Raw genomic sequence first — 18,693 nt, 5'->3', positions numbered from 1 at the left:
AAAATAAAAAAAATATTTTAAAAAATATTTGTTGAGCTTGATTTTTGGAAAGGGAAATATTTTATTTTTTTTATTTGGAAGACCTGATTTGATATCCTTATTTTTTTTTGGAAAATTTCGCTTATAAAAATAATTTTCAATTGGTGGTTCAAATTTTCATTTTTATACCCTATACCACAAGGTAGTCAGGGTATTATGTCTTTGAGCATTTGTTTGTAACATGGAGAAGGAAGCGAGATAGACCCAGATAGTTACTTTTGAGGATCTCCATAGAATCACTTTCTGAGTTGATTTATGCATGTCAGTCCGTCCGTCCGTCCGTCCGTCTGTCCATGTATTTTTGTGAATAAAATATAGGTCGCATTTATTATCCGATTAAGATGAAATTTTGCACAAATCATTTGTTTGGCCCAAGGACGAACCCTATTGAAATTGGAGATAATCGATAAAAATTTAGATATAGTTCCCATATATATCTTCGTCCGATTTGCCTTTTATTGTGCACCAAACGTGTAATATCAGCCTGAATAGTATGAAATTTTGCACATACAACCAAATTAGACCTGAAAATAATTATGCCAAATTTGATCGAAATCGGTTCAGATATAGCTATAGCTCCCATATATATTGTTCATCCGATTTGTTATTTTTGTCCTCCGCAGCCGTAATATGCACTCCGTAACAACAATATTTGGGGAAATTTATCAAATGCAGCTCAGAAATACCTTTGCTAAATCTTATCGAGATCGGTTGAGATTTGGATATTGCTTCCATATATAACTTCGTCCGATTTACCTTTGATTGTGCACCAAACGTCTAATATTTCTCCAAATGGGATGGAATTTGGCACATGCGACCGAATTGAGTCTAGAAGCTAGTATGCCAAATTTGGTGAAGATCGGTTCAGATATAGCTATAGCTCCCATATATATTGTTCATCCGATTTGTTGTATTTGTTACCCACAGCCAAAATACGCACTCCGTAACAAATCATTTGTTAGGCCCAAAGACGAACCCTGTTGAAATTGGAGATAATCGGTAAAAATTTAGATATAGCTCCCATATATAACTTCGTCCGATTTGCCTTTTATTGTGCACCAAACGTGTAATATCAGCCCGAATAATATGGAATTTTGCATATACAACCAAATTAAGCCTGAAAATAATTATGCCAAATTTGATCGAAATCGGTTCAGATATAGCTATAGCTCCCATATATATTGTTCATCCGATTTGTTCTTTTAGTCCTCCGCAGCCGTAAAATGCACTCTGTAACAACAATATTTGGGGAAATATATCAAATGCAGCTCAGAAATACCTTTGCAAAATTTTATCGAGATCGGTTCAGATTTGGATATAGCTCCCATATACAACTTCGTCCGATTTACCTTTTATTGTACACCAAACGTCTAATATTTGTCCAAATGGGATGGAATTTGGCACATGCGACCGAATTGAGTCTAGAAGCTAGTATGCCAAATTTGGTGAAGATCGGTTCAGATATAGCTATAGCTCTCATATATACTGTTCATCCGATTTGTTGTATTTGTTACCCACAGCCATAATACGCACTCCGTAACAGCAATATTCAGGGAAATATATCAAATACAGCTCAGAAATATCTTTGCCAAATTTTATCGAGATCGATTCAGATTTGGATATAGATCCCACATATACCTTTATCCGATTTCAAATTAATTGTGCACCAAATGGGCAACATAAGTCCGAATTTAAAAGATACAAATGTTTCGGCATATTTAGTCCTTTGAACTTTAAATTATAATTATAATCATGGCTTGTGTGATTGAATTCTCCCAAAAAAACTTTTAATTGTTATGTGGAGCTGTATTAAATTAGCAAAGTGGTATAGGGTATCATAAAGTCGGCCCCGCCCGACTTTAGAACTTTCTTTACTGGTTTTTAAAGTAAATTTGGATAATTTCGTAGCATTGTTCAAGCGTGAGTCTATTCATGATGATTTGTCAGAGTATACTGAAACAAATAAAAAAAGTTTCATCAAAATTTAATTTTTTGTGTTATTTTTTACAATTTCAAGTTCTGTCTAGCTTAAAAAACGTCCTATATTTTATTATCCCAGGTCAATTGAAAATTGTGTCGTTTAGCAATGGATGGGGGTGGCGTATGATGAACATCAACACAATTTATTACTCATACCTACCATGGACCCCCAAACGAAATCCTTGTAAACATCAGACAATTTATAATTAAATATATGTTCTTTCCTTTTATTGTTATTATTGTTGTTGTATTTAAAAATGAATTTATTTCAAAATATTTCTTCTTTAAATTTATTTTACTTAACATAATTCTTTTTCTTTTATAATTCACTTAGACTTAATTTAGTTTCAATAGTTTGTTATCGTTAAATGATTAGCCTATAAAAAACACAATTGTTTTGTTGTTGTTGTTGTTTTTGTTAACAGTTTATAATTTCTTTGTTTTGTTGTAGTTGTTGTTGTTACGGTTGTCATCATTTTATCATCATTTCAGTTTAACTAAAAGTTTAATGAATTCTAATGAAAAATAGAAAGAAAAAATAAAATTAAAAAGCAAACGATTTGAAGGCCTATCCATCCTTCACTGTTTAGGGGGTGTATGTATGTATGTGTGTGTGTGTGTTATTGTTTGTTAGAATATTTGCATGTTTTCTGTCAATTTTCAGAATTTTAGAAATATATTTGCATTTTATTTTAAATAGAAAAAATATATAAATCAATATTTGCTTTATACATATAAATTTTGTTTGCTGTTCACTTATTTAAATATTTTTATATTATTTGCCTTCTGTTTTTTACATTAAATATTTACAAAATATTTTATTTCTTTTTAGATTAGTAGTGTTTTTGTAGTTTTTGCACGATATGCTCCCCTTTTTTTGTGTTTCTTTAATAGCTAATTATATATGTCTGACATATATATTTTTGTACTGAACATATCAGGTGAAATCAGGAGAAATGACTTAAACTGTGCGAAATCTATGGAATCTGAGAACTAGTTTGAGAAATGGATACTGGGTTGAAATCTTAGTTTATATTGGGAATTTATGTGAATTATATGATTTCGGTAAGAATTATATTAAAAAACCAGTAAAGAAAGTCTTAAAGTCGGGCGGGGCCGACTTTATGATACCCTACACCACTTTGCTAATTAAGTAGAGCTCCACATAACAATTAAAAGTTTTCATGGAAGAGTTCAATCATACACGCTACGTTTATAATTATAATTTAAAGTTCAAAAAACTCAATATGCCGAAGCATTTGTATCTTTTTAATTCGGACTTGTATTGCCCATTTGGTGCACAAATTATTTGAAATTGGATAAAGATATATATGGGAGCTATATCCAAATCGGAACCGATCTCGATAAAATTTGGCAAAGATATTTCTGAGCTGTATTCGATAAATTTCCCTGAAAATCGTTGTTACGGAGTGCATAATACGGCTGTGGGTAGCAAATACAACAAATCGGATGAACATTATATATGGGAGCTATAGCTATATCTGAACCGATCTTCACCAAATTTGACATACTAGCTTCTAGACTCAATTCGGTCGTAAGTGCCAAATTCCATCCCATTTGGACAAATATTAGACGTTTGGTGCACAAAAAAGGGTAAATCGGACGAAGTTATATATGGGAGCTATATCCAAATCTGAACCGATCTCGATAAAATTTAACAAAGGTATTTATGAGCTGCATTTGATATATTTCCCCAAATATTGTTGTTACATAATACATATTACGGCTGCGGAGGACAAAAATAACAAATCGGATGGACAATATATATGGGAGCTATAGCTATTTCTGAACCGATTTCGATCAAATTTGGCATTTTTATTTTCAGGCCTAATTTGGTTGTATGTGCAAAATTTCATACTATTCGGGCTGATATTACACGTTTGGTGCACCATAAAAGGCAAATCGGACGAAGATATATATGGGAGCTATATCTAAATTTTTACCGATTATCTCCAATTTCAATAAGGTTCATCCTTGGGCCAAACAAATGTTGTTTAGAAAATTTCTTCTCAATGATGATAAATTGGACCTGCATTTTGTTCACAAAAATACTTGGAGAGACGGACGGACGGGCGGACATGCATAAATCGACTTAGAAAGTGATTCCATGAATGTTATAAAGGCACCAAAACATAAAACCCTTACAAACCAAAGCGAGTCACTATTTGGTGTAGATTTTCGTTAAAAGGCATAATTGGGCTATTTTTCTTCGAAAATGAGCAAGCATTTTCCGTTACTTTATCCGACCCTGCAGAGCAATTTTCTTTTTTTTAAAATGAAAAGGAAGATATGGGCAACATTTGTTTTCGCAAGGTCGGCGCTACGAGTCACAAAGTCGAAGACCGTGCCACAAAGCAGTCGATTTGAAAAAAAATCAGGTGAAAAAGCCGTATGTCCGGCCTGGCTCCACCATTTGGTAAAAATATAAAAATTTAAAAAAAAAAATTATAAAAATTAGATTCGATAAAAATTCTGTAAAAATTTTAAAAATATGAGATGTTTTGTTTTTCAAGATATTGAAACCTATATTGTGGTGGTATATTGGGTGTAACCCGAAGAAATGGTTCGATCTCTAACATCTTTATAACAGATCTTGTGTTCATGGAGATGTTGAGATATGCCAAATCAGAATGGAATCGGATGTTAATTTCGCGTTTTATTAGCTTCATGAATATTCAAAATATTGGCCCTTTGTGGAGGAGGTACCAGAAGGAGTGAACCGATATATTCCATCTTCACACCAGATCTTGGGTTACTAAAAATATTGCGATGTGTGCAATTTGAAGACAATCGGACTCTCAAATCACCTTTTACAAGAGTTATGATTATTCCAAATATTGACAATTTTTGGGGGAAGGTACTTTAGGGAGTTGACCGATATTGTCCATTTTCGCACTTGACCTAACACTGATGCAAATATTAGGATTTGCAAAGTTGGAGCAAAATCGGATTGTCCTTTTTCTCTCTGTGCAGTAAAATATTTTCTTTAACAATTCCGACCTTTTGTGGGGTAAGTACCAGAAGGAGTTGACCGATATTGGCCATCTCCGAACTCGACCTAAGTTTGACAATAATATTGCGATGTAACAAGTTTGGACCAAATCGGATACTCGCTTCGAGAGTTATCGTGTGCACTAGCCAGCCAGTCAGACAGACAGACTGACGGACGAACGTGCCTCATCGAAATAACTTTTTTAGACACTGGGTTTCTTTGAACCAAATCCGTTTCAGAACATTTGGAGTCGTTTTAGCGATGTCCGTTTGTCTGTCCATTTCTCTGTCTGGCTCTCGAAGGGAGTACTCGATTTGGTCCAAACTTTGTACATCAAAATATAATTATCAAACTTAGATCGAATTCGGAGATGGGAAATATCAGTTCACTCCTTCTGGTACCTCCCCACCCCATCGGTTGGAATGCCTCTCAGGCTTCTTGATCTAGAGGTACTCGCTTATAGATCGTGTATGTCCTTCCTGACACGCCTGGGTGGGGGAGTTGTATCCACCATATTATGGTTGGGATGACTCTCACTGTAACACCCAAGTAGGTACTGGAACGAAAGCACATGATTATGCTGACGTAAGGGAAAGACTTTCGCCTCCTCATGTAGATGGTGCACTGGTGTCATGAGAAGGCACCCTGTCGCAGTTCTCAGGGCAGCGTTTTGGCAGGTCTGGATGTGCTTCCACTGCTTAGCACTAGTATTTGCGGACCACACTGGAGCCACATAGCTGACCACAGACCGACCTGTCGCGTTATACTCGTTTTGTTGATATTCATTTCACTGTCGTTAATATTACCGAAATGATCAGGAGATCCTTGCAAAATTTCTTAAAACATAGTGATTTTTCGTCAGGAAGTCCATGGAAAAAATCTTAAAAAAATCGACGACGGTCGTACTGAAGTTCCTTGGTAAAAATTCTTAAAAAATCGCAAGTATTATTCAGGAAGAGAAAAATCTATTAAAAATTTCACGAAGTTTATTCAAGCGATTCTTAAGAAATATTTCGCAAAAAATCTAATATTTTTAGAAATCTTAGGTCCTAGAAATAATTATTTCTGGTCATGAAACAATGATTTCTGGTCAGGATGTACTTTGAAGAATTCTCGCAAAATGTATTTTTGGTTAGGAAGTCCGTGGAAAAATTCTTCAAAAATCCATACTTTCTTGGTTTAATGGCCTACAAAGATTTTTGGCCAGGTGGTCCTTGAAACGATGCCTTCCAACAAGGAAGTCCTTTTCAAAAAAAAAAAAAAAAAAAAAAAAAAAACCCACGATTTAAGGGTATTGAGATTCCTTTAAAATATTTCTTTAAAAATCTGAGATATGCACCAAGAAAGTCCTTGAAAAAAAAACTTTAAAAGTCTACAAGTATAGCTCAGGAATTCATTGACATTTTTTATTAGGATTTTTGTTGAAAAAATCTTAAAGAATCTAAGATTTTTGACCAGGAGGTTCTTGGAAAAAAAATTAAAAAAATTGAGGATTATTGTTCGCGATGCCCTTGAAACAAATAATTTTTTTTTAAATAGATTTTTGTCAAAATAACCTTTAAATTTTTTTAAAAAAGTCCATGATTTTTAGTCAATGTTTTCAGGTCAGGAAGTACCTAATAATATAATTTAGAAAAATTTAGAAAATGTCCTTCGAAAATGTCTTCAAAAATTAGATTTTCGTCAAAATAACCTTGAGCATTTTTCTAAAAAATCCTAGATTTTTAGTCAGAAATTTCTTGAAACAATGATTTTTGGGTAGCAAGAAATGCATCAAAGAAGTCCTTGACAAAAATCTTAAAATTTACGAACATTGGTCCGGAGGTCCTTGAAATTTTTTCTTAAAAAAAAACCTGATTTTTGTTCAGGAAGTCCTTAAAACAATAATTAAAAAAAAACATTATTTTTAGCCAAGCCTTAAGAAAATCTCAAAAAAAATTTAAGATTTTTGTTCAAAAATTCCTTGAAAAAAAAAAATACGATTATTGGTCGACCCTAAAAACTTAAAATGAACGATTCCAAGGAGTATAAATACGAAAAATGCAGAAAGTCTCGAAGAGTATGTAAATTGTCCGCTTCCCTTATTTTGGCGTAATTTCAATGTAAAAAAAAAATCCGACTATATTTAAAATGCCGAAACAAGTGTCTTTTTTTAGCTCTTATTCCATAATCTACTGATTCTTTTTCTAATAATTTTTTTGTTGCACGGTGTAATTGTAAGTTCTTTTGATGTAAGTTTGAAAATAAAATATGTTGTTGGTTAGTTATGTTCAATACAAAAATATTTTAATGAAACAACAATTTTTATAGCTTCCCTCTCCCTTCCTATCTTTCTCTCTCCGTCTCTCTTAAACTAAAACTCCCTGATTAAATTTCAATCTATTTTTGACCTTTCAATTAGGAAACATTTTTTTCACTTTGTATTATTCATTTCATGAGGTACATTCGACTCCTTGTAACAGTTTCTTAAGTAGTGGGGAAATTGTTTTTTTTTATTAGATTTTATTAATTATTCTAATTTATTTGTGTATACATAAATACATATAATTGGTTTATGCCAAACACATACTTTTTTAATCATTTATTAGATATATTTTACTCACAAAATATATTTTATAAAATTATACTTCGTCATATTTTTGTTTGTCTTCCATTAGCTTAGTTGAGATAAATTTTAGAGCCTACCTTTTTTTAGATGTACTTTTGTTAAGATGATAATTTCTATATAGCCTAAGAAAAAAAAAAAATTAAAATTATTTGTTTTCTTTATTAAAATATAGCTAAATCTCTATAGTGTTCTTTTTTTAAACATAATTTTTCTAATACATAATTTTTTAAAAATTACTTTGAGGCACATTATCTTTTTTGTTTAACATACGTTTCTTATATTTTTTTTTTCACTTAAATTTCATATTTTCTAAATTATAGTGGAAAATTAGTTTTTATGTTTATTTTAAAAATATATACTTTTTTTGTTTTTCTTAAGTCTTAATTTTAAAATTTAATGTTAACATTCACATTTATTTGGGAGAAAAGAAAAATAAAAATAATGGTATTTTATTGGCAAATTTCTAGGTATGATGAGGAGAAGAAAATACATTTGCAATGTTTTTAAATAAAATTCAAAACAATTCTTAATAGGATTTAAATCTGATTTTCAATTCCTCTTAAAAAAATTGAACCAACATTTAATTGTTTCCTTGGCATTCACATTTTTTTGCTCCATTTCAACTGAAAAAAAACGAAAATGTTTAGGTATTCCTCCGCACGACCACACAATGTTTGACATTCTGCGACAAAGGGGAAAATATAAAACTTTAGATTTCTTTGAAACCATCGTCACCAACTGTGGAAAATCGCTGCCAGCATTTTCCGGCCAAAATCAATTTTACAATGTGTTCTGTTTATTATTTTCGATGGACTTGGAAGCGGTTATTGGTCTTGGCCTTGGACGTTTTTTGGGTTGCAGTGAATACAAACGGCCACTGCGTGGTGGTCGGGCATGCTGTTCCGTGAGTGCACTGTTTTGTGTTAATTGGTAACTGAAAAAAATGGTAAGAAAAAAGAAACAGCGAATGAAATAGAGAAGTCAATTAGTGGATGGATGCAATTAAATTTGAAGAAAAATAAAAGAAATACAAGCAACAACAATTTTAAGGAGCTATGCAATAACGGTCGATTTTTTCAGAGTAAATGTTTTTCTCAAGAAAATAATTTTGGAGTCAATTTTTTCGACAGAAAATAATTTTGGAGTCAATTTTTTCTATAGAAAGTAATTTCGGAGTTTATGTTTTCCAACGAAAATAATTTCGGAGCCGTTTTTTTCTATAGAAAATAATTTCGGAGCCGTTTTTTTCTATAGAAAATAATTTCGGAGTAATTTTTCCATAGAAAATAATTTCGGAGTCGATTTTTTCTATAGAAAATAATTTCCGAGTGATTTTTTCCTAATTTTAATTTCGGAGTCAATTTTTTCGATAGAAAATAATTTCGGAGTCAAATTTTTCTATAGAAATTAATCTCGGAATCAATTATTTCTATAGAAAATAATTTCGGAGTCGATTTTTTCCAGAGAAAATAATTTCGGAGCCGATTTTTTCTATAGAAAATAATTTCGGAGTCGATTTTTTCTATAAAAAATAAATTCGGAGTCGATTTTTTCTATAAAAAATTAATTCGGAGCGATTTTTTTTATAAAAAATCATTTTGGAGTAAATTTTTTTAAAGATAATAATTTCGGAGTAAATTTTTTTTAAAAAAAAAAATAATTTCGGAGTACATTTTTTCAAAAAAAAAAAAAAAAAAAATAAATAAATAAATAACTAATTTGGGAGTAAATTGTTTCTAAAGAAAACAATTTCGAAGTAAAAATTTTTCTAAAGAAAACAATTTCGGAGAAAATTTTTTTCTAAAGAAAACAATTTCAGAGTAAAATTTTTTCTAAAGAAAAGAATTTCGGAGTAAAATTTTTTCTAAAAAAAAACTATTTCGGAGTAATATTCGGAGTAAAAAAAAAACAATTTCGGTGTAAAATTTTTTCTAAAGAAAACAATTTCGTTGTAAATTTTTTTCTAAAGAAAACAATTTCGGAGTAAAATTTTTTCTATGGAAAATAATTTTGATGTAAATTTTTTCTATAGAAAATAATTTCGAAGTCGAGTTTTTCTATAGAAAATAATTTCGAAGTCGATTTTTTCTATAGAAAATAATTTCGAAATCGATTTTTTCTATAGAAAATAATTTCGAAATCGATTTTTTCTATAGAAAATAATTTCGAAATCGATTTTTTCTGTAGAAAATAATTTCGAAGTCGATTTTTTCTAAAGAAAATAATTTCGAAGTCGATTTTTTCTATAGAAAATAATTTCGAAGTCGATTTTTTCTATAGAAAATAATTTCGAAGTCGATTTTTTCTATAGAAAATAATTTCGAAGTCGATTTTTTCTATAGAAAATAATTTCGAAGTCGATTTTTTCTATAGAAAATAATTTCGAAGTCGATTTTTTCTATAGAAAATAATTTCGAAGTCGATTTTTTCTATAGAAAATAATTTCGAAGTCATTTTTTTCTATAGAAAATAATTTCGAAGTCATTTTTTTCTATAGAAAATAATTTCGAAGTCATTTTTTTCTATAGAAAATAATTTCGAAGTCATCTTTTTCTATAGAAAATAATTTCGAAGTCATTTTTTTCTATAGAAAATAATTTCGAAGTCAATTTGTTTCTGTAGAAAATAATTTCGAAATCGATTTTTTCTATAGAAAATAATTTCGAAGTCGATTTTTTCTATAGAAAATAATTTCGAAGTCGATTTTTTCTATAGAAAATAATTTCGAAATCGATTTTTTCTATGGAAAATAATTTCGAAATCGATTTTTTCTATGGAAAATAATTTCGAAATCGATTTTTTCTATAGAAAATAATTTCGAAGTCGATTTTTTCTGTAGAAAATAATTTCGAAGTCGATTTTTTCTATAGAAAATAATTTCGAAGTCGATTTTTTCTACAGAAAATAATTTCGAAGTCGATTTTTTCTATAGAAAATAATTTCGAAGTCGATTTTTTCTATAGAAAATAATTTCGAAGTAAATAATTTCGAAGTCAATTTTTTCTAAAGAAAATAATTTCGAAGTCGATTTTTTCTATAGAAAATAATTTCGATGTCGATTTTTTCTATAGAAAATAATTTCGAAGTCGATTTTTTCTATAGAAAATAATTTCGAAGTCATTTTTTCTATAGAAAATAATTTCGAAGTCATTTTATTCTATAGAAAATAATTTCGAAGTCAATTTTTTCTATAGAAAATAATTTCGAAGTCATCTTTTTCTATAGAAAATAATTTCGAAGTCATTTTTTTCTATAGAAAATAATTTCGAAGTCAATTTGTTTCTGTAGAAAATAATTTTGGAGACGATTGTTTTCTGTAGAAAATAATTTTGGTGACGATTTTTTTCTGTAGAAAATAATTTTGGAGTCGATTTTTTCTATAGAAAATAATTTTGGACACAATATTTCTACAAAAAATTATTTCGGAGTAAACTTTTTTTTTCAAATTTGAAAACTCCCTAAATTATAACTTACTTCAGTTCCAGTTTGGCCAAACGCTGTTTCATCTTGGCCTGGCTGGCCGTATACTCGGCCAGCAGACGTGCCAGACGCATATTGAGATTTTCCACAGAAAGTTCCAGTTTTTCAATGCCACTCTCGATGGTGTCATGGACACGCTGGGAATCTGTAACACAAAAACAAGGAAAACCACCGACAAATCGCATTAATTTTAACATGGCATTGAAAAATAAACTGCCAACACCACCAACCACCGGCAGACAACTTACCCGCAAACACTTGTTCATCCAGCAAACCATCTTTGCGCAACAACTGGCATCCTCTCTCCGTTAGGGTGGCCCTTGCTTCCGGATAATCGGCCAGCGTCTCCCACAAATCACGTTTGGCCAAACAGAATAAATCCGAATAGCCCAAGGAACGAACATTGGCTGTGCGTCTATTACCCGTACGATTGCCAGCAATCTCCAGGACAGACACCTCACCGAATACCGAACCAGCACCGAGGGTGGCAAACACCGTTACCCCATCATCGGCCACCACCGACAATTTGCCACGCTTGACTATGTACATTTCTTTGCCGACATCCCCCTTGCGACAGATGTAATCACCAGGACTAAAGACTTGCAGCTTGAGTTTCAACACCAATGCCTCCAGCAAGCCCGGCTCGGTGTCATGGAAGATACGCACTTGTCTCAGCGTATCCATGTGCACTTGAATGGCGATTTCCGCCTTTAGTTTGTCGGGCAGTGCAGCCAGAACCCGTTCCTCATCCAGGGCGCCACTCTGCGACCAGGTGTAGGCAAACCATCGAATGACGCGGGCCTCCAGTTCATGGCCCACCTTACGAAAGGCCATGTATTGTTTAACGCCATCCATGCGATTTTGAAACTCTACACGGGCCACATTCATGTTGGAGATCATGGAACCGATGTTACCTATGGAACGGAAAGGTGTGGTGTAAGGGGAAGATATTAGATAAGTTTTCTTCAAAAATAATTGGGAAGTAATTTCTCTCCTTTTCGGAGAATATAGAAGATAATTTCGAATAATTTAGAATATATTTTTTAAATTAAAATAACTTTTAAAAATGGTTTCGAAAAATAAAATTATGGCTTAATCGGTTGGCTTCGAAATCTTTTAAATCTGTGTTCACCATTTGTTACAGAATTGATCCAAGAGGTCTAGCGTTTTTAGCGGCTTTTCCAACACCTTGATTTATTTTCAAGGTAAAGTTAAGGTAAAATTTGTACAATTTACAAAGATTCCTTTGCTATGAGGTCCTTAAAAATGTCTACACAATTTGTTGTTCAACTACTTTTTGGCCAGGAAGTCATAAAAATATTTAGCAGGCAGTCCTTAAAATATGAATTTACCAGAATATCTTTAAAAAATGAATTGAAAAGGGAGTCGTGAAAAATATACACGATTTTTGTCAAGAGAAATATTAAAAGCATTCCTCAAAAATCAAAAATGTTTGTATTTATTAAAAAACAAGTAAGCAAAGGCTACAGTCGAGCGGGGCCGACCGTTGAATACCCTACAACACTATAATAAACGATACAGTTTATATAGGCGAGATACTCGAAAGAATTCCACAAGATATTGTGACAAATTATAAAAGAAAACCATCAGGTTTCGTTCTCTAATTTTCGAATAATAGCAGCTTAAACTAATTTGCTCATTTCCAATTTATTTGTAGATGTTGCACTTAAATGGTATTCCTAGATCTGGAACCAATATTTCCCAAAGACCCATAATCTCTCAGAAGTGGCAAAAGATTAACATTTATTATTGGTTTTTAACTGAAACGCATCTATATGAGATACAGACATTTGACTATATTCTTCAAGGAAATAGTGAGAAGTACGTCTTTCCTGTATTTGTGAATTCTCCAAAAAGTCACTGGAATGGACATTTTTGTATTTTGTCTACAAAAGTTGGCAAACTACTTCACACATTGAATATTTTTGGATGGCCATCCGAAACTGCTTGGCTTTTGCAATGTGCGGTAACCCCCATTCAAATGTGTGTGAGGATTGGGCGATAATTACGACCTGCCGACAATTTTGCAGTTTTTTGGTCCATTTCAACCCCTAAATATATGGCGATCATCTCCAAACAGAGTAGGCTTCTATTCTGATCCTCATCTTATCCCCATGCAAAATTTCGTAAGGATCGGGCCATAAATGCGATCTGTATATGATATTCTGATGTCATAACTACTTAGTTTCGTTAGCTGTAGAAATATTACCAAATGTTTAATTCAAAATGAAAATATGCCAAAAATATGACAAAATTGAAAAAATATGAGAAAATATTACAAAATCAATATTTTCATCTTTAGAGAGATATTTTTATGCGATTTTTTTAGACGTTCTTTCTTTCCTGCCAAGAGGCCATTCTGAATTAATGAGAACTGTCGAAATCAGTTCAGCCGTTCTCGACATATAAGAGATTGTTCAAGCATATCTTCTTTGATAAACGTATATATCGCACATATTTTGCTATATATCCGATTTGTTGGATGTTAACATCAATGTAAAGGTCAGAAGTAACCTTGTCATGGCTTTGTGATTTCGCCGGGATTTAAAATATTCGCGGTTTAATGAAAAATTTGGAATTTTTTCAACACAAAATATATGGTCTATTTTACCCGCTAAATATTATCCGATGACCACCCAGATTGGTAGGCTTCTTCCCCTCCCTGAACTCTAGCTACATGCGAAATTCCGCATCGATTGGTCTATAATTGCGACCTGTATAGCTACTGCAAAATCCGACATTTTTTCAGTATTTGGTCCATTTCAACCCCTAAACATTTGGCGATCATCTCAAAAAGAAATAGGGTTCTATTCTGGCCCAACCCCGACCTCCATTCCAAATTTCGTGAAGATCAGGCCATAATTGCGACCTGTAGAGTGATTACAAATTAACATGGATAGACGGACAGACGGACAGACGGACGGACATACATAGCTAGATCGACTCAGCTCGGCGAGCTAGGATGATCCATATATACTTTCCTATATGGGAAACCAATATTTCGTGGTGTTACATAATTTTTGGCCCAATCAAACTTATAATACCCCCAACACATAGTGTTGTAGGGTATAAAAACTCAGGTTCGTATATTGTTTAAATAAATTCTTAAAAAAAGGATAGTTTTGCTGAGGAGATCCTTCCTTAAAATATTCTCAAAAAAAAAAAAAAAAAACTCAAAATTGTGCTTTAGAAACTTTTTGCAAAAATTTTTCTCAGGAGGTCCTTGGAAAGGAACTTCTCAAGTGATGAGGTCCCTGACATTATTTCTTAAAAATCCCACGACCTTCGGACCAGAAAGATTGGTCCTTGAAAACCTTAGAAGTTTTTGGTTGTTACTAAAGTCATCAATTTCGGTCTCGAGTCCTCTGAAGAGTCCAAGATTCTTGCCCAGAAAGTCTATTAAAAGTCGTCCTTGTCCTTGACAAATATTTTTAATGCAATATCCATAACTTTTTCGACAGGAAGCTCTCTAATAAAATCAGACTCACGATTTTTGCCAGCATGTCCTTAATTTTTTTAACGTGCATAATGTTGGGCATGATGTCATTGGAATTAGTTTAAAAAATCCATACTCTTTTGCAGGGAAGCTCTTAGGGAAGGAAATCCATGAAATATTCTACAATTTTCGGCCAGGTTACCTTACATATTATTCTTAAAAAAACAAAGATTTTTATACAGGAGGTCCTTGAATACCTTTAAAAATTGCATGATTCCTTGAAATAAAGGCCGGGAAATCCCTGAAATTTCTTAAAACATTACGATTTTTGTTAAGGAAGTCCTAGAAAAAAATCTTAAAAAATCGATGATCTGGAGGTCCTTGATAAAAAATCTTAAAAATCACAATTCTTGGTCAGGAAGAACCAAAATTCTTTTGTAAAAATCTAAGAGTTTTAGTTAGAGGGTCCTTGAAACAATCATTTTTAATCAGGAGGATCTTGTAAAAATTTTCTAAAAAGTTCACGATTTCCGGTCAAGATGTCCAGCAATGATTTCTTAACAAATCTAAGATTTTGGCCAGGAGGTTTAAGGTTTTTTTGCCCACGATTTTTGGTCAAGATTGAAGAAATCACGATTTTTAGTCAAGATTGAAGAGATTTCCTAAAATATCGGTAAAGTTTGGCAAGTATGTCCTTGAAAATTTTTTTTAAATTCCATTATTCTTTGAAACAATGATTTTTTCAGCATATCCTGAAAAACATTTCTAAAAATCATCCCGATTTTTCGGAAGGAAATCTTTGAAAATATTTCTTAAAAACTCCAGACTTGTCGTAAGGAAGAAAATCTTAAAAATATGGATGAAAAAAATTCTTAAAGTAATCACTTTGTTTGGTCAGAAAAAAAAAATCAATTAAAAATTTCATGAAATGTATTCAGACAGTTCTTAAAAATCCTAGAAACAATGAAACTAGAAACATTGTTTTGGTCAAGATGTCCTTGTAAGAATTTTCGCGAAAATATGTCGATTTTTGGTCAAGATATCCGTGGAAAAATACATGATTTGACCTCAAATGTCCTGCAAAGATTTTTTTTAAAATATAAGATTTTTGTGCAGGTTGTCCTTGAAAAAAATTTTTGACCAGAAAGTCCTTGAAAAAAAATTTAAAAAATTCGGATTTTTTGCATAAGGATTCCTTGAAAAGGTTTCTTTTAAAATTTTACAAAGATTGAATAAATCTACGAATGACGGTCAGAAAGTCCTTGATTTCTTTTTAAAGCAGGATTTGTGTTCAGGAATTACATAAAAAAAACATAATTTAGAAACGAATTTTTAGTCAGGAAGTCCTTGAAAAAATCTTGAGTAGCTACGATAATTGTCCAGGAGACCCTTGAAAAAAAAAAACTAAAAAAAATTGATTATTATTGATCCCGATGTCCTTGACAAAATGTTTTTCAAAACTGATTTTTATCAAAATAACCTCGAACATTTTTTAGTCCATGTTTTAAGTTGGTCCTTGGACAATTTTTTTAAAAAGATTTAATTTTTTTTGTTCAGGATATTGATTATTATTGATCTTGATGTCCTCGACAAAATGTTTTTCAAAACAGATTTTTGTCAAAATAACATTGAACATTTTTTAGTCCATATTTTGGTAAGTTGGTCCTTGGACAAATTTTTTATGAACATTCAAATTTTTTGTTAAGGAAAAAAATTGTTTCAATATTTCCTAAAAAATCTAAGATATTTAGGCCGGAGGTCCTTGAAAAAACACTTAAAACATCCACGATTTTCGATCAAGAGGTCCTTGAAAATATTTATTTACATGATTGTGAGTTTTTTAGGAAGTCTTTGAAAGAAATTCTTTAAAAATGCACCAGGAAGTCCATGAAAAAAACTTAAAAATCGGGGATTATTTATCAAGAGCTCCTTGAGAATGTTCTTAACAAATCAGGATTTTTGGTCAGAAAGTAACTAATAATTTAAAAATTAAATATTTTAAATTAGGACGTCATTGTAAAAATTCTTATAAAATCGGAAGGTTTGAAATTGTTCAGAAGGTTCTTGAAAAAAAAAAAAAATAAAATAAAAAGTGGTCATTATTGGTCGGGAGGTCATCGATTTTTGGTCAGGAAGTTCCTAAAAAAATTATATAAAAATCTATGATTTTTAATTTGAAAGTCCTTGAATTATTTTGGGGGAGGAGATTCTTCCAACAATGCTTCAAAAATATTCACGATTTTCTATCGAAAGTTCCTTCAAAAAAATTGTTCACCAAAATTAAGATTTCTTATCTTATCCTTAAAAGAATTTTATAAAAAATGCACCAAAGAAGACCTTGAAAATTTTTCTTAAAGAAAGTCTTTGAAAAATAGTAACGATTATTGGTCGGGATGTCCTTGAAAAAATGTCTTTGGAAAACAGATTTTCGTCAAAATGAGCATTTTCTATAAAAAATCATGATTTTTATTCAGATTGTCTTTGAAGCACTTATTTTTTGTGAGGACCTCCTCAACTCCTTTACAAAAATGTATCAAAAAATTTACAATTTTTGTTTGGGAAGTCCTTTAAACTTTTTCTTTAAAGTCTAAGATTGTTTGGCCAGAATGTCCTTGAACATTTTTTTTATGATACGATGATGATTTTTAGTCAAAAGGAATGATTTTTGAAAAGGAGTTTCAACAAGAGTTTCTAAAAAAATCTTGATGTTTGGTTAGAAGTCCTTAAAAGTTCTTAAAAAATCGACTTTCGAGTCCGTTGGCCCTCAAAAAACATTTTTTATTTATTTTTTTTTGTTTTTGGTCCAGGAGTTCCTTTATAAAATGAATTTAACAATTCCATGATTGAAGAAGATGAAGGTCCTTAAAACAAAGATTTTCGGTACTTGAGCAAATTTTTCAAAAAATCCCATTTTTGTTCAGGACTATTTAGGACTTTAGGACTTTAGGTCAAGAGGCCCCTACATCAAATTCTTAAAAATTGTACGATTTTTATTTAGGTTGTCCCAAAATTACCTACAAATCCACAACTTTAGTCAGAAGGTCCTTGAAAAATGTACTTAAAAACCAAGGTATTTTCTCTAGGAAAATGGGTTATTTTTTTACGGAAGAATTTTTAAAATAATATCAGATCCACAAGATTTCTGCCAGGAAATTCTTCAAAATATGAACGAAAATTCCCACGGGTTTGGTCAAGGAAATTTTAAAAATATGTTTAAACCATCTAAAATTTTTGGTCAGATGGACTTCTTTCTGTTTGTCTTCCCGGTCAGTGAAAAAATACTTTTAAAGAAATTTAAGTTTTAAAGCTTTCACATGGGGGGAATGCAAAAAATTTTGCCCCAGTTGATTTTAACACCCTCTTAATTTTTCTTTCCCAAACTAAATTCCTGCTTCCCAAGAATTTCGTTTCTTGTTTTTCTACAGCCTTAAAAAATAACCTTTCCTTTTCGCACTGCCACCTCAGTGAGAGAAATTATCTAATTTCTCTGGCCAGTAAATTCCTGGTAATCTTTCATTGAAGAACATCTTCCCACCTTATGACAGCCTTGTAGCCATGGCAAGACAAAAAAAAACTGATGATACACAATTTCTGATGCAATCACCCAAACAACAAGTTAGTAGCACAGCCCCACCCCCTTCTCCACGACAAGGTGAAGTTGGGTAGGAAGTGTCCCTAAAAATATAACTAATGGTAATTGTGAAAAATCTTAAAAGCATGTCATCGCAGTCGTCGTCATAGCCACGCGTTGATAATTAATGCTTCCGCCATTAACCACTCGACTCGATTCTATTCTACAGGGCAAAATGGCTGGTCATCCATTCCAGAAACGAGTATTAATGACAATGATGTCTTTATGTTCCCAGTGTCCGATAGGCAGTAATGGCTCTGGTTGGCTAAAAACATGCCACTTGACCATAACTTCGGGACTAAGTAAACAAATTAAAGGGAGGCCACTAACACACACACATACGCACGCACACACATACAAAACCAACCACATACCGACAAACAGGAAAAGGAAGAGAAGCCAATGTAAAAGAGACATCAATATCATCATTATGGATGGATGGTATATTTTTTTGTTGTTTTTGTTGTTGTCACCATTATTATTAT

At 31.9% G+C, this 18,693-nt stretch overlaps 1 protein-coding gene across 2 annotated transcripts in view; it reads right to left on the bottom strand.

Moving 5' to 3' along the window:
* Window positions 1-8,034: 8,034 nt before the first annotated feature.
* The window catches only part of LOC101901711 (cyclic nucleotide-gated cation channel subunit A), a 106,750-nt gene continuing 96,091 nt past the window's right edge, over window positions 8,035-18,693 (bottom strand). Inside the window, exons 6-8 of one of the 2 annotated variants that reach the window (XM_020038503.2) lie at window positions 11,369-12,034; window positions 11,115-11,265; window positions 8,035-8,574 (exon numbers count right to left, since the gene is read on the bottom strand). In XM_020038503.2, the coding sequence (XP_019894062.1) occupies window positions 8,421-8,574; window positions 11,115-11,265; window positions 11,369-12,034 (971 nt within the window). In that variant the 3' untranslated portion in view covers window positions 8,035-8,420. The remainder of the gene's footprint in view (window positions 8,575-11,114; window positions 11,266-11,368; window positions 12,035-18,693) is intronic. The other variant, XM_005188333.4, reaches the window with a different exon arrangement.

The sequence above is a fragment of the Musca domestica genome, unplaced genomic scaffold, assembly GCF_030504385.1.
Source record: "Musca domestica strain aabys unplaced genomic scaffold, Musca_domestica.polishedcontigs.V.1.1 8, whole genome shotgun sequence".
Taxonomy (NCBI): domain Eukaryota; kingdom Metazoa; phylum Arthropoda; class Insecta; order Diptera; family Muscidae; genus Musca; species Musca domestica.
The sequence above is the reverse complement of the archived record's forward strand: the minus strand, read 5'-3'. Positions and strand labels throughout refer to the sequence as shown.